At 41.2% G+C, this 15,448-nt stretch overlaps 1 protein-coding gene across 1 annotated transcript in view; it reads left to right on the top strand.

Moving 5' to 3' along the window:
• Positions 1-8,265, top strand: part of LOC122558946 (protein shisa-5-like) — a 55,483-nt gene extending 47,218 nt beyond the window's left edge. The window contains exons 4-5 of the mRNA XM_043707919.1: positions 3,146-3,331; positions 5,353-8,265. Coding sequence (XP_043563854.1) covers positions 3,146-3,331; positions 5,353-5,450 — 284 coding nt within the window. The 3' untranslated portion in view covers positions 5,451-8,265. The remainder of the gene's footprint in view (positions 1-3,145; positions 3,332-5,352) is intronic.
• Positions 8,266-15,448: the final 7,183 nt, after the last annotated feature.

Genomic DNA, 15,448 nt, shown 5'->3' with positions numbered 1-15,448 from the left:
TCCAACCTAGTTTACTGCATCAGGTGCTCCCGACATGGTCTTTTCTACATCGGGGAGACAAAATTTAAACTTAGGAACCAGTTCGCTGATCATCTCAGCTGGGCCTGCAAGGGCCGACCGGACCTCTCAGTCACCGCCCATTTCATTTTCCTGTTCCCACTCCCTTTGGACATGACCATCTTTGGTCCCCCTTCATTGCCATAATGAACCAAACTGCAAATTGGAGGAACAGCACCTCATCTTCCGCCTGGGCAGCCTATAGCCTGGAGAGCACAACACTGAGTTCTCCAGTTGCAAATAACCTCTCTTCCCATCCCCCAACTCCCTTCCCAGGCCCTCCCCCTTCCTTCCACTCTGCCCTGCCATCAACGGGATTCATTCCTCCCATTGACCAACCAGGTTGTACCCTCTACCTGTCTTCACCTAACCCCACTTCACCACCCTGCTCCTGCCTTCCCCTTTATCTGCAGCTCCCCCCCACACACAACCCCAGTCCTGAAGAAGAGTCACACCCAAAATGTCACCTTTTGCACCTCTTAATGCTACCTGGCTTGCTGTGTTCTTCCACCCTCATTCCTGTCTACTTTGGATTGAGGCATTGTTAAAGTACAGATTTGAGACGGCACAGGGAATCCCTTGTGGACTCAACCTGTAAGCCTCTGTAAGCCTCCAGTTCGTCCCGGAGATCGTACTCTTTGGTAGTCTGGAATAAAAAAAAACCTCTTACAGTTTAGTTTAATTTTAGTCATCCCCTTTATTTACAAATAGCATCACTGTAACAACATAACACTGATATCATAAGCTAAACTACCTAGGTTCTAATAACCCAAGAGAGCAGGATATTACTCTTCCTTTAAGAGCCCTCGCAGGCTATTCTGCTGTACTGACACAAAGTAGGTTTCTTTATATAAAATGTTTACAAAAACACAGCATGTTCTTAATTAGACAGATAGCAGTGAAAGGCAATAATTCGTAAGGAAGAGAAGTTAATTGACAGGCCTGTGTGTGCTTGACTGATCACTCCTACAGGCCCTGAGCCATTCATCAAGTGGGAAAAACAAATCCAGCCATGTTAGGCATCTGCTGTTGAGAAGTTCTTATCATAAAGAGGTACCAGTCTGAGCTAATTGGATGAGTTCATAGGTAAGTTGAAAATGTGTTGCTGGAAAAGCACAGCAGGTCAGGCAGCATCCAAGGAACAGAAGAATCGACGTTACGGGTAGGAGCCCTTCTTCAGGATCCCGTTTCTTTTCAGGATTGTGATTCAAATAAGATCTGATTAGTTAGAATTGACAGTGGAGCAGTCTGTAAGGTCTGTAGAGTGGTCTGCAAGAACAACAAGTAAGTTAAAGCTTCATCAATATTACCTTTTACAGAGTTTGCATTTCATAACAAGTAATAGCTCTCAAAATCATCATAAAGTCTCTAAAATGCAATTAAGTTCAATCCATAGCAAGTAAGCATAAAGAGTTAATTTTCTACTGGCTTTGACAGTCCCCGCACTAAAATGGTCTCTCTCTCTCTTTCTCTCTCTCGTGTCCTTTTGAGTTCTCAAGTCAGGGACTTGTAACAGAAAAGATGTTTACCCTCTATGTCTGCCTAGTTTGTCAGGGGTAATAAGAATCCATTATAATTGTTAGGACCTGACAGTCAATTATGATGTTTTTGATTATACCAAGTTTTGTTTTGAGGTTAGAATCAAACACTATTATTAATTTCACAAGAGAATAGCCATGAAAGTTATCACTCGGTGTCTGTTTACATAGATTCACTGATGTTAAGGCAAATGTTCTCAATTGCCTTAGAGCATCCTGTTATCACTTGGTGAGAACAGATGCTTTTATCTTTTGCATAACTTGAGTTCTCCATTTTCCTGTGGCCCTACCCTCCTGCCTGGTGTGCAGCAAATGTGTTCTATAATTCAATGTTATGTTTTAGTCTAAATGTTTAAGGACAAGTTTTAAGGCGATAGACTTTCTCAGCATCTGTAGTTTTTTTGTCTCTACCCAGGATCTGGTAGGCTCCACACTGAATGGTAAGTCTGTCTGATGATGATAAATTTCCACTGGCTTCAAATGCTGGTGCCTAAGAAGGGACTTAAGTGTCCTTATTGGCTGCTTGTTTCCATGGAAGATGCTGCTTGTTTCGTTTACTGACAATGGGGCAAGTCCCCAGGGGACTGGGGAAACTCAGCCCATTTCCTTTTATGAGGAGTGAAGGAATTTGTCTTGAAATCATGTACAAAATGCTTTCTTCCTAACTTAATGCTTTGTAATTTACATTACACATGAGTCATTTGAGCTGGTGATTGCTGCCTGTAACCTGTGTTGGTCAAAATTTGGAAAAATAGATTATTTTTATCATGTTCAATTATTGTGATTGACATATCTCTTCTTGGAACCATTTTATGCTAACCAGGTTCACACTACAGTTAAGTTGACAAGAAAATATTTCATTTTTGGCAGAATAGACTAGCACACAGACAAGATGAGCTGACTCCTGTTGTTGTGCGCTGAGGCAACAAGAACTAGCTCTGACTGATAGAAGTGATACAAACCAAGTCGGGAAAGGTTAGTGAATCCATAAAGCTGGAATGCAAAGAGTGCATGGAACAAGAGGAACGAGCATACTTGTGTGCAGAACAGAGCAGAAATCTCAAAATCTCTTCCCATATGTGGATACTTGTGGGTTTAAGTAGTCGAGCAGTTTCTGCGCAAAAGCTGCATACTTGACAGAATAATAATGGCATGAGTATAATGATGATGGCATAGCAGGGAGGCTCCATCATTAACCACTGGCAACGACAAAGATCCTGTTCAAGTCTTGAATTCATTCATGCTAACATTAAGAAACCATAGCTTCTTTTTGAAGTGAACTGTTATAGGCAATGAAAAGAAATGATAGATGCTGTGGTGGTTTGTCCATTCCAGCCGTGTGAGAAACCAGTCAGACAACCACATCATGTTGTTTTGCATATTGAGAACATTCAGATGAAATATATTGTATTTGATCTATTCCTTGATGACTAAATTGGAGGGAAATCAAAATGACTAATTTGAACAAAAACATTAAGAATCTTTACATGAGAAATATCTTAGTGCATTGTAATTAATTCAAGAGTTTTCTGCCTCTTTATTTGTTTCAGCTGTTGTAACCACTGTAGCTTGTTCACAACAAATGGCAGCTTATCCACAAGTCCAAGGATACCGGCCTTTGCCTCTTCAATACCATCCTGGACAGTCAGCAGTTCCCACAGTTCCGTATTCTAATAATCATCCAGTGGCATATCCAAATTATGGACAACCGCCAGCCTACCAAGAAGTTTCCACAAGTAAGTCAATGGAATGCTCCACCATGCATTTTCAGTTGATGATGCAAACCTTTCCTGCGATGCAATGCATTTACTCTTAAAAAGTTATGTTTTTTCAGTGGGAAACTTTGAGCTTCCCAAGTTTTTAATTTAGAAACATATTGTCATAAATAAAGGGCTGTTTCGCTTTCAAACAATATTTTACGATGGGCAATAAAATGCTGCCTCATCAGCAACGCCCACATCCCAGCAATAAATAAAGCAATTCCTGGATCGCATGTGAAATAAGCTTTTCATCATTGTTTGAAGAGGTTTATAGGGATTGTTGGCAGGAAGTTATTTTCAGTGTTATAAGCCCAATTATGTTGATTAAAAATAGGGAGAGGGTTTGAGTTTAAAAGTAGGGAGGTGCTTATACAACTGTATAGGATGCTGGTGAGGCCACACCTGGACTACTGTGGGCAGTTTTGGTTTCCTTACTTGAGAAAGGATGTACTGGCAATGGAGGGGATGTAGAGGAGGTTCACTAGGTCAGTTTCAGAGTTGTGGGGATTGGCTTATGAGGAGAGACTTAGTAGACTGGGATTATATTCATTGGAATTTAGAAGAGATGGTGGCGGGGGGCAGGGGGGTTCTTATGGAAACATAAAATTATGAAGGGAATAGATAAAAGGGAATAGAAGTAGAGAGGATGCTTCCACTAGCAGGTGAAACTAGGACAAGAGGGTATAGCCTCAAAATTAGGGGGAGCTGATTTAGGACTGAATTGAGAAGGAACTTCTTCACCCAGAGGGTTGTGAATCTGTGGAATTCCCTGCCCAGTGAAGTAATCAAGGCTTCCTCATTAAATGTTTTTAAAGCTAAGATAGATAATTTTTGTTGAACAATAAAGGAATAAAGGTTATAGTGAGAGGGCGGGTAAGTGGTGCTGACACCATGAAAAGATCAGCCACAATCTTATTGAATGGGGGAGCAGGCTTGAAGGGCCGGACTGCCTACTCCTGCTCTTATGTAAAATTGTTTCTACAGTGCAGAAAGAGGCCATTTGGCCCATTGAGTCTGCACTGACTCTCCAAAGACCATCTCACCCACCCTGGGACAATTTAGTTCAGCCAATCCACCCTCACCTGCATATCTTTGGACTGTGGGAAGAAACCAAGGCACCCAGTGGAAACCCACGCAGACATGGGGAGAACGTGCAAACTCCACACAGACAGTTACCCAAGACTGAAATCAAACCTCGGTCCCTGACACTATGAGGCAGCAGTGCTAACCACTGAGCCACTGTGTCTACCATTTTGCATGGATTTCTTATTTGCAATGTAGATTTATGCCAGAAAATAAAATAGCTAATTTGATCTTTATGCATTTTTCTGTTAGATATAGTTGGTAGCAGCAAGCTAGACAATAATGATGCTTGAAGGTCTGGTTCAGTTTGAGGGTAGAGCCTCCCTTGCTTTTGGACAGTATTATGTGGGTGAGTGCCGTGCAATTTAGGACTCTGCAATATTTTGGCAGCCTTTCCAGCAGCCTGATAAAAGCAGGTAGGCCCATTATGGGTACAAGTAGACAGCGGAATATTTGGAGGCAGCAGGATCTGGAGCAGCTGTGGATGAGGCTGGAATTGAAGATCCTAGAGGAACACCAGACCTCCTCCCAGCATCCGTAAAAGAGGAGGAACTTGATTCTCAGTGTTCAGTACAAGCTGTGAATGCCCATTTGCTGAGTGAATTACTGCGGCAATAATTGTTCAATTAAGAAAACTAAGCACAGTAGATGCAAATCCTAATTTTGGCATTTCATTTATATTTATTTTTCAAATATATCTTGAAGTGTCATATGGAAACTTCATTTGAAGTTATGATTTAAGAATCAGGATTCCATTTGTACAGATTGCTAGAATTTCATGTCAGTTTGCAAATTGAAGGAATTGAAATGCATTCAGTTTCCTTTACACTCAGAGAGCAGTTCTCAAATGCTGCGGCTTTAGAACCTATCTGCCCAGTGCTAATGGCTGTTGATTTCTTTTTCTCTTGTTATAGTGAGTCAACCTCAAACTTATCCTGCAACACAGTCTTTTCACGTTCCAATCCCTGGGGATAATCCAAGCTTTATGGATCCAGTGGAGCCACATAAGTGAGAACCTGACCAGCTGTGCCTTCACCTGCTTTCATTCCTCTCGCCATTTTTTTTTTTCAAACTTTAACACAAGTTCACTCCAGTACTTGGAACACACAAATGCTGTACTATGTCTTGGTCTTGAAAGCTAAACAAGGAGAAAATTTCTTTAGAACATTGATTTGCATTGTGGGATTGTTCCTTCATTCCCATTGGAAATGGATGTTCAGTTATTCAGTGCTAGCTCCAGGCATGATGGACCAAATGGCCTCCATTACCGCTGTATCTTCTGCATGTGAACATGCAAGCATAGGAATTGTGATTATCTCTGTCTTCTTTGGACCACCCCTTTTTAAACAGTGAAGTCCTAGTTCTATTCACAAGAGGAAATATTGTCATATACACCTAGTCAAACCCCTCAGGATCTTATATGCTTCAATCAATGTCACCTCTTACTTTTTCTAATTTCCAGCCGATCTAAGCCTAGTCAGTCCAAACTTCCCTGTATTTCCAATTCAAGCATAGCAGCCACCTGACAGGCTGGCCTGCTGATTTACGTAGAGATCAGGTCCAAAGTGGAACCCAGCGGTTTTGAGTTCATTTACAATGCTTCAAGTTGGTCTGTTCCTGAACCACAATATCACAGAATCAAGTCAGAGAGGCTTGATTCTTCTTTATTTATGTGAACCCTGCCACAATGTACAATTCCACAATTCCTCAGAAAGGTCCTTTTAAAAAAACATAGAAAATAGGAGCAAGAGTAGTCCATTCGGCCCTTCAAGCCCACACCACCATTCAATACGATCATGGCTGATCATCCAACTCTGTACTGGGTTCCTGCTTTGTCCCTGTACTCTTTTATCCCCTTTAGCCCTAAGAATTATGTCTTACTCCTTCCTGAAAATATCAACTGTATTGACCTCAATGCCTTTCTGTGGCAGGAATTCCACTGGCTCATTACTCTCTCGGTGAAGAATATTCTCCTCATATCAGTCCTAAGTGGCTTCCTCGTCATTGGTAACATCCTTCCTGTGTTTACCTCTTAGGATTTTACAGGCTTTTATGACTTATTCTTCTAAACTCCAGAGAATGTAATCCTAACCAATCCAATCTCTCTTCATTTATCAGTCCTCCCATCCCAGGATGACATGAGAGCTTTGCTACCTGTACATCCAAAAGTAGGGATTCAGAACTGGTTGCTTACACTTCCTAAAATCGTGCCTGGTTCTGCTTAACGCCACTGACCTCTTCCTCCTCCTCCCTCGCCCCAGTTATATAAATGGAGAGGTCCATGAGGAATGCTATACCAGATCCTAGAAACTCTGTCGGGTGTGGGAGGGGTGGAATTCTAAACATGTGACTGAGTGCTCATCATGCGAAAGATTAGTGTGAAGAAGGTAAAGGATTTTCCTATCAGAAATCAAAATCAGCAGTCCGTCTACTGAGTGTGGAAATAAATAATTAAATGATCAATTGACCCCGATACTTCCCAGTCATAAAACAGTTATTGAGGCCAGACTAATGCGAGTGGGCAATCTTTTTTTTAAGGATGGGTGTACTGTCTTTGCCGGACACCCTTCATCCATACGGGACGTGCCATGACATGCTAGGGAGTTGGCGTAGTGATAATGTCACGGGACTAGCAAACCAGAACCTTAGTCAATGTTCTGTGGACATGTTTGAATCTCCACCTTAATGGGTAGTGAAACTTGAGTTCAATTAAAACGTTGACTCAATGGTAACCATCGCCAGTTGGTGTAAAAAGCCCATCTTGTTTAATGATGTCCTGGGAAATCTGCTAACTTTACTCTGGTCTGGTCTACATATGACTCCAGACTCATAGCAATGTAGTTGACTCTTAAATGCCCTCTGTGGAATTAAAGATGGACAATAAGCCAGTGATGTCCATGAACAAATACAAAATGCTCATCCCCTACTTCTTAAACAAATCCTCCCACCGATGCCTGCTCTCCCCTTCGGCTGGGCTTGTATTGGGGGCTTCCTGCCTCCACTTCCTGCAGTGACCACTGCTGAGCTCTGATGATGGCTAATCAGATTGGTTGGAAGCTTGAGAGCTTGGGACTTCCACACACTGAGGGATGGAGCTCTGACTCTCCAGCTCTTCCGTCTCGGCCTGCAACAGCTTATAGCTGTGGGGGGGAGGAGAAGGGCTAATCAGGCTACCATCCCATCCCCCTGTGTAGAATTACTGTCATTGTCCAGGCCTTACCTTCTAGAATTCCATTTCAAAACCCGTCCACCGTCACATGGAAACTCATGGATGAAGGGTACTTTAATGGTCCAAAATAGATTGAAATAATTTACATCTGATATACCTGCCATCACATAGTGAGAAAATAGTTAATATAATGATATGTTTCCTGTGAGTTTACTGTGTCTGAAGGTTTCCATTTCAATCAAATCTTATAGCTTGCAATCATTGCCTAGCTTAAATCTTGACATATCTAAAAATATGGGTGTAAATGTAAAAGTTCAGGTGCAGCAAGAAATTTATGCAGCACTTATTTAGCTTGTTGTGGTGATATCACACATATTTTGCTTTAGACTACTTCAGACACTATATCCCCTCAATAGTTACAATCTGAAAGAGTGATTTTGGTCAACTTCTGATGTGCATTTAAGATCTGTGCCTTTTATAGCAATTTGGTCATTTTACTTTTCATTAGGTTTGATGTGTGTGTGATCTTTTATAGTACTTAAGGAGGTGGCTTGGTTTGTGAATGAAGATAAAATAAATAATCAATACTTTGCAATCCATGATCTTACAAACTGTTCAAAACTTTGCAAGCATACAATAAACACAATTTATTTCTCAATGTTTCTGTGCATTAATATTTCTCTGCCTGAGGAATGAGTGGAATTTTCCAATTTGGAATCAGATATTGTAACGGTCAACACTTGCACCAGGACCTGGAATGTATCAATCATATCCATTTCAAAGTTAAAAATCACACAACACCAGGTTATAGTCCAACAGGTTTAATTGGAAGCATGCTAACTTTCAGAGCGACGCTCCTTCATCAGACAATCACCTGATGAAGGAGCGTCGCTCCGAAAGCTAGTGTGCTTCCAATTAAACCTGTTGGACTATAACCTGGTGTTGTGTGATTTTTAACTTTGTACACCCCAGTCCAACACCGGCATCTCCAAATCATATCCATTTCAGCACATGACCTGCAAAGAGCTGCTCTCTCCTGAGAGGAGAGAAAACTGGAGATGTTTTCACCTGAGGGTCAGCAGGCCTCAGGTGAGGGGAGAGGTTGAGAAGGAGAACCCTTCATGGTAACCACAGCCAGTGCAGGAATTGAACCCATACTGTCGGCATCACAGTGCATTGCAAACCAGCTATCCATTATAAGTCAGTTGAATTGTAAATCTTACTGTGCAGGGGTTAACAGGAATTTCTCACCCTCTCCTAGACATTGTAATGTCAGAGTTCAGCCACTACACTTCAAGATGAATTGGACAGGATCAACAGGATTTTGCAAAACAACAGTCTCGATTGTACTGTATCTTTTATTGAACTGGCTGTCACATGGATGCTTGCAGTGATTGGCTCATGGTAGAGATCATGTTACAAAAAGCCAGGAAGGCACATTAGTGCAGTATTGTGTTTCTATCCCACACACTTTCAAATAAAAAAAATTGCATCTATTATCATCTTTTACATCATGAGCTACCCAAATTAACGAAACTGAACTCAATTATTCTCATGCACTAGCGGATCATCCTTTTCATTGATCCCTGCAAATTCATTGCACACAAGAGGACTGAACTGCACCCAAAATTAGCTTCATCTACTTTAGTGAGATTCATGGAGGAGCTTGTCACCATAGCCCCAGTGAGTTTCTTGCATTGATTTCCAAAACGTGTCTCATTAGCTATAGACCATGTCTCAATCTTGATCTTCCCTTTCGCCAGAGCCACTGCCAGAATATCCCAGGATTTCCACTTTCTGTGTGATTTTTAAAGACCAGCTGTGCACTGCATGAACGGAGTGAAACGAGAAACAAAAGGAAACAATTCTGAGGACCTATTGGTGGTACAGCTAACATCTCATTACAAATACAAATGTACATTCATAGACTTTGCTGTTTAAGAACCATAGTACACAAGGACCCCATTATTTGCATCCTCCCATCTTAGAACCCGTTTTCAAAGAGGAAGATAGAACCTCTTGGATGAATAAAGCTAGAGCAGGGAGAGGTTTTGTAAGTCCTGTTTTCAGCCTAGTATTTTGATGCACCATCCCAATAAGGCAGGCACCACCTGAATCCCACCCTCATTCTAATGAGAGTAACGTGAAATCTAAGCTGTAGATCATGTGACTGCAGCCCTCTCACTTACCTCCCTTAAGCCCTTTCCTTCTCTCCAATCTTTCCCTTCCATATTATTGCTATGTTCCTAAGTCTGTTGCCTGGCCAATGCTGTATCATGGTTCTTGTTCCAGATGTGTCATGACCTATATGTATCGGCAAGTGACTCATGTCAGCAAAAAGTCAGTCTCTGCTGTCTTCTGATGGTCAAAGATAGCAGATATGGCTGACTCAGCAAATGAATGAATTATGGTTACATCAATGCCAAAGACAAGCCTGAAGCATACACAACAATCTTCAACTTGACGTCCCAAGTAGATGATTCATCTCAACTTCTTTCAGTGGTCCCCAGCATTACAGATACCAGTTTTCAGCCAATTTTGTTCACTCCATGTGATATTAAGAAATGTTTGGAGACACTGGATACTGCAAAGGCTATGGGCCTAACAACATTCCAGCAACAGTACTGAAAACTTGTGCTCCAGAACTTGCTGCTCCCTTAGCCAAACTCTTCCAGTATAGTTACAACACTGGCATCTATCTGACAGTATGGAAATTTGTTCCGTTATGTCCTGTACACATGAAGCAGGACAAGTCTAACGTGGCTAATACTGCTTCACCAGTCTACGTTTGATCATCATTATGGGGTGGAAGGCATCATTGACAGTGCTATCAAGCAGCACCTGCTCAGCAATAACCTGCTCAGTGATGTCCTGTTTGGGTTTCGCCAGGGCCATTCAGCTCCTGGCCTCATTAAAGACTTGGTTCAAACAGTGACAAAAGAATTGAATTCCAGAGGCAATAAATGCTGGCCAGGTTGTGCCTCCCACATTCCACAAGTAAATAAAAAGAAGGATTGTGGGAAAACACCGGTAAAAATAGAGATTATTGTATATGATTGAATAGCTATTGTGAAGACATAATCTGAGAATGGAGTACTCAGGGGCATGTGACAGGATGGAATGGCTGATGGGGTACTTTGTTTGTCCAAGATGGAATAGCAAGAAATGATTTTAGATCAGAAGATGAAGAGTCCAAATGGGAGGGTAAGAATGAAGAGAAGACACCAGTGGGAATAGTCTATAGCCCCTCAAAAAGTTAGCAAATACAGAGAATCCCCAAAGAATAAATGAGAAGATAATAAGGGTATATAAAAAAGATCATGGGTGACTTTAAGCCTCATGTCGATTGGGAAAGTCAAATTGGTAGTGATAGCCACAAGGCAAAAATATTTTGAGAGAGTACTTGAAACAGGTTCCTTTAAAGTATGGTGAAGATCAACCATGGATAAAATTATTTCTATCTGATAATATGAAATGAGGCAAATTTAATAAATACTGTGAGAGTAAAAGACCCCAAGGAAACAATAACCATTACTTAGAACAACTTAGCTTTCAGTTTGAGAATGAATAACTTTAGTCAGAATAACTGTTCTTAATTTAAATAAAAATTCAAAGCAATGAGAGCAGAAGTTTCTGGATTGGATTGGACTGGGAAATAAATTTAATGAACATGCTGGTTGATGAACAATGGCAGACATTTAAGAAAATAGTTCACGACTCACATCAAAAGCCTGTGCCAGTTAGGAAGAAGGTTTCTAGGAAGGTGATAAACCAACTATGGTCAACCAAAAGAAGTTAGGATGGTATCACATTTTTAAAAAAAGGCATGCAACGTAACAAAGACTAGGAAGCAATATAAAAACATGATTTGTAGGTGCCGGTTTTGGACTAGCGTGTACAAATATAATTTCAGTTACATCAACATTGGAAACTTTTGCTATAAATTCTGTGTCGTATCATCTTATACTCCACAACCACCTGGTGAAGGAGCGGAGCTCCGAAAGCTAGTGCTTCCGAGTAAACCTGTTGGACTATAACCTGGTGTTGTGTGACTTTTAACTTTGTATACCCGGCACCTCCAAATCATCATAGGACACAGAATTTATAGCAAAAGTTTCCAGTGTGATGTAACTGAAATTATATGTTGAAAAAGACATGGATTGTTTGTTAAACCGGAACTAGATGATTACTTACAGTGTGGAAACAGGCCCTTCGGCCCAACAAGTCCACACCGACCTTCCAAAGAACAACCCACTCCCTACATTTACCCCTTCGCCTAACACTACAGGCAATTTAGCATGGCCAATTCACCCAACCTGCACATTTTTGGACTGTGGTTCAGGAACAGACCAACTGGAGCACCTGGAGGAAACCCACAAAGACATGGGGAGAGCGTGCAAACGCCACACAGAGAGTCACCTGAGGCGGGAAAGGAACCCAGGTCTCTGGCACTGTGAGGCAGCAGTGCTAACCCACTGTGCCGCTCATCTTTTAGAATGATTTGGAGGTGCCGGTGTTGGACTGGGGTGCACAAAGTTAACATCACACAACACCAGGTTATAGTCCAACAGGTTTAATCGGAAGCACTAGCTTTCGGAACACTGCTCCTTCATCAAGTGGTTGTGAAGGACACAATTGTAAGACAATATGTTAAAGGTGTTAGCCCCCTGTGTTCTCTCTCTTTGCCATAGTGTTTAGACTGATTGTAAACTAAAAAGTGAGATAATAGAGTTTTATTATCCATCACTAGCCATTTGTCCAGCTGGTGACACTGCCAGCAGCCACTGTAGACCTAATCTTAACCTTGATCTGGGATCCCGGGAACAGACAGTAACTGCCTGCCTGTGCTCCAGTAACACCTGGTCACAACATGTTTATCACACACTGACATTCAGACTAGAGGATTGTCATGACCAATACATTTAGCCGACAGACCAGTGAGTCTGATGCCAGCAGTGGATAAGTTGTTGGAGGGGATTCTGAGGAACAAGATTTACATGCATTTGGAGAGGCAAGGACTGATTATCAATAGTCAGCATGCTGACAAAGAAGATTGATGAAGGCATGAAATTAGACAATGTCTATATGGACTTCAGCAAAGCATTCAACAAGGTTCCAGATGGTTAATAAGGTTAGATCAACATGGGATTCAGAGCAAGCTAGCCAATTGGATACAAAATTGATTGGAGGACAGGAGACAGAGAGTGGTGGTAGAGGGTTGCTTTTCAGACAGGAGGCTTGTGACCAGCAGTATTCCATAAGGATCATTGCTGGGTCCACTGCTTTTCATTGCTTATATAAATGATTTGGGTATGAATATAGGAGATATGGTTAATACGTTTGCAGATGTCATCAAAATAGGTGTTGTATTGGACAACAGGATCATGATCAAATGGACCAATGGGCTGAGGAATGGTAGATGGAGTTTAATTTAGAAAAATATGAGGTGTTGTATTTCAGTAAGGCAAACCAGGGCAGAACTTATAAAATTAATGGTCGGGCCCTTGGGATGTTTCCCTGGAGTATCAGAGAGTGAGGGGTGACCTTTTAGAGGTTTAAGTTGTAAGTGAGCTGGAAGATTTGTTGGTTATCTTATAGAGGTTTATAAAATCATGAGGGGCATAGATGAGGTGAATAGCCAAGGTCTTTTCCCTAGGTTGGGAAACTTATGCCCTCCAAACCTTGAGGGCATAGATTTAATTGAGAGAGGAAAGATTTAAAAAGGACCTGAGGGGTAACTTTTCATGCAGAGGGTGGTGCCTATATGGAGCAAGCTGCAAGAGGAAGTGGTGGAGGCATGCACAATTACAACATTTAGAAGGCATCTGAATGGTACATGAATAGGAAGGATTTGGAGGGATATGGGCCAAATGCTGGCAAATGGGACTAGGTCAGATTGAGATGTCTGGCCAGCATGAACGAGTTGGACCCAGGGGTCTGTTTCTGTGCTGTATGACTCTAAACCTTTCTAAAATACTGGTTCAACCACAGCTGGAATATTCAATTCTGGGGCACAGCACTCTCAGAACGATGTCAAGGCTTTATTGAGAGTGCAGAAGAGATTTAGTATAATGGTGCCAGGGATGATTATCAAAAGTAATCTCACTGCAGAGAGTATGTAACATTCAATTTAAAATGAAGAATAACATTAAAGTACTTAAAAATTAAACTTGAGTTGGGGTCAATTTGACCTTCGTCAATTATTTATTTGGTACAGCTTTAATGCTTTAAAGTGCAACATTGTTTGGTGTTCTGTGATCTCCCTATCCTAGTTCTGCAATAGTTCTTGGCAGCAGTACAAAGACTGAGAAATGAGATTTATGAACAGTTTCTTTACTATTACAAAATGGACTACTGTTGGATCTGCACCACTGTCTCAGCACTTGTAATAAATGGACAAGTTGTGTGGCTGAATGGATTGAAAATGTTTCAAACCAAATTTTGAAACTTAAGAAAGATTAATTCCTTGCACTCTTCACATTGGGAGATTTTGTTTCTCTGTTCATTTTAAACTTGGTCTCAAACATTCTAAGGAACTTCTCCAATTGCTCCATGAGTTATTCACTAAGGATAATCCTGTCATCAACACATGCACTCCCCAACAAAATCCACTTCCAGAATTAGGAGTGTAACATTATTGGGAGCAGGCAGTTCTAAATGTTGCTGATTTACAGTATTCAGTTCTGTCCCATGAAAGGGGGCATTGCAAGGTTTGCGATAGGTTACTCAGGATCACTGGAAAAGAGTCTCTAACAAGATCATACTGTAAAGTTGGTGATCTAATTGGGGATTGAAACAATATTGGTCAGCAGAAGTCACTGGATAGAAAACATGAGGAATTATTGATACAATATTAGAAATTGCTGGAAAAACTCAGCCGGTTTGGCAGCATTTGTGAAGACAAAGCAGAGTTAACATTTTGGGTCCAGTGACCCTTCTTCAGAACTGAAGAGGGCGGTTCGTGTGTAGAACAAATTGCCAGAGGAAGTGATAGATGCAGGTACCATTACTACATTGAAAAGATATTTGGACAGTTACATAAATAGGAGAGGTTTAGAGGGATATGGGCCAAATGTAGGCAAATGGGACTAGAGTAGTTTGGGAAACTTGGTCGACATGGACGGGTTGGACTGAATGGTCTGTTTCCATGCTGTATGACTCAATGACTCGATAAGTTGAGTTCTGAAGAAGTTTCACTGAACTCAAAACATTAACTCTGCTTTTTCTCCATACATGATGCCAGACCTGCTGAGATTTTCCAGAAATTTCTGATGTTGCTTCTATTTTCCAGCTTCAGCAGTTCTTTGTTTCTTTGTTTAGGAATCATTGACTGAGGATTTCTCCTTCCTAGCCCACTATCACTCACCTCCTCAATCCAGCCATGCTATAGACTGCCCATACTTTAATCTCCCTTTCCTCTCTCAGGTCCTTGTAGGAAATCTTCCATTCTTACTTGGACTATGTATGATTCCAGATCCACAACAGTGGGAGGTACGTAGGTAAAGGTCTTTTCTCCAGATGTGGAACTGCTTTAAACACTGACAGAGCCTAGAAAGATGTGGTAACTTCAGGGTCGGTGCAACCAAAAGGGTAAATTAATTTGCAAAGTATTTATTTAATTTGTAGAAAACCAGAAGGAAGGACAAATGCCACAACAGCTAGAATGATGCTAAATAATCTGACCATGTTCAACCTTCGCATTAATTAACTAAAAGCTTCACTGTTTCACACAGCTGAGTTGGTTCATTGCAGGTAATGTTTGTGAAAACACTCAAGATAAACCACTCCTTCTTGAATTACCTGTAGAAAAAACAGAAGAACATAAAGTTCCACTGACTATC

This window comes from Chiloscyllium plagiosum, chromosome 18 (assembly GCF_004010195.1).
Source record: "Chiloscyllium plagiosum isolate BGI_BamShark_2017 chromosome 18, ASM401019v2, whole genome shotgun sequence".
Classification (NCBI taxonomy): domain Eukaryota; kingdom Metazoa; phylum Chordata; class Chondrichthyes; order Orectolobiformes; family Hemiscylliidae; genus Chiloscyllium; species Chiloscyllium plagiosum.
This window is presented reverse-complemented; position numbering and strand designations above follow the sequence as displayed.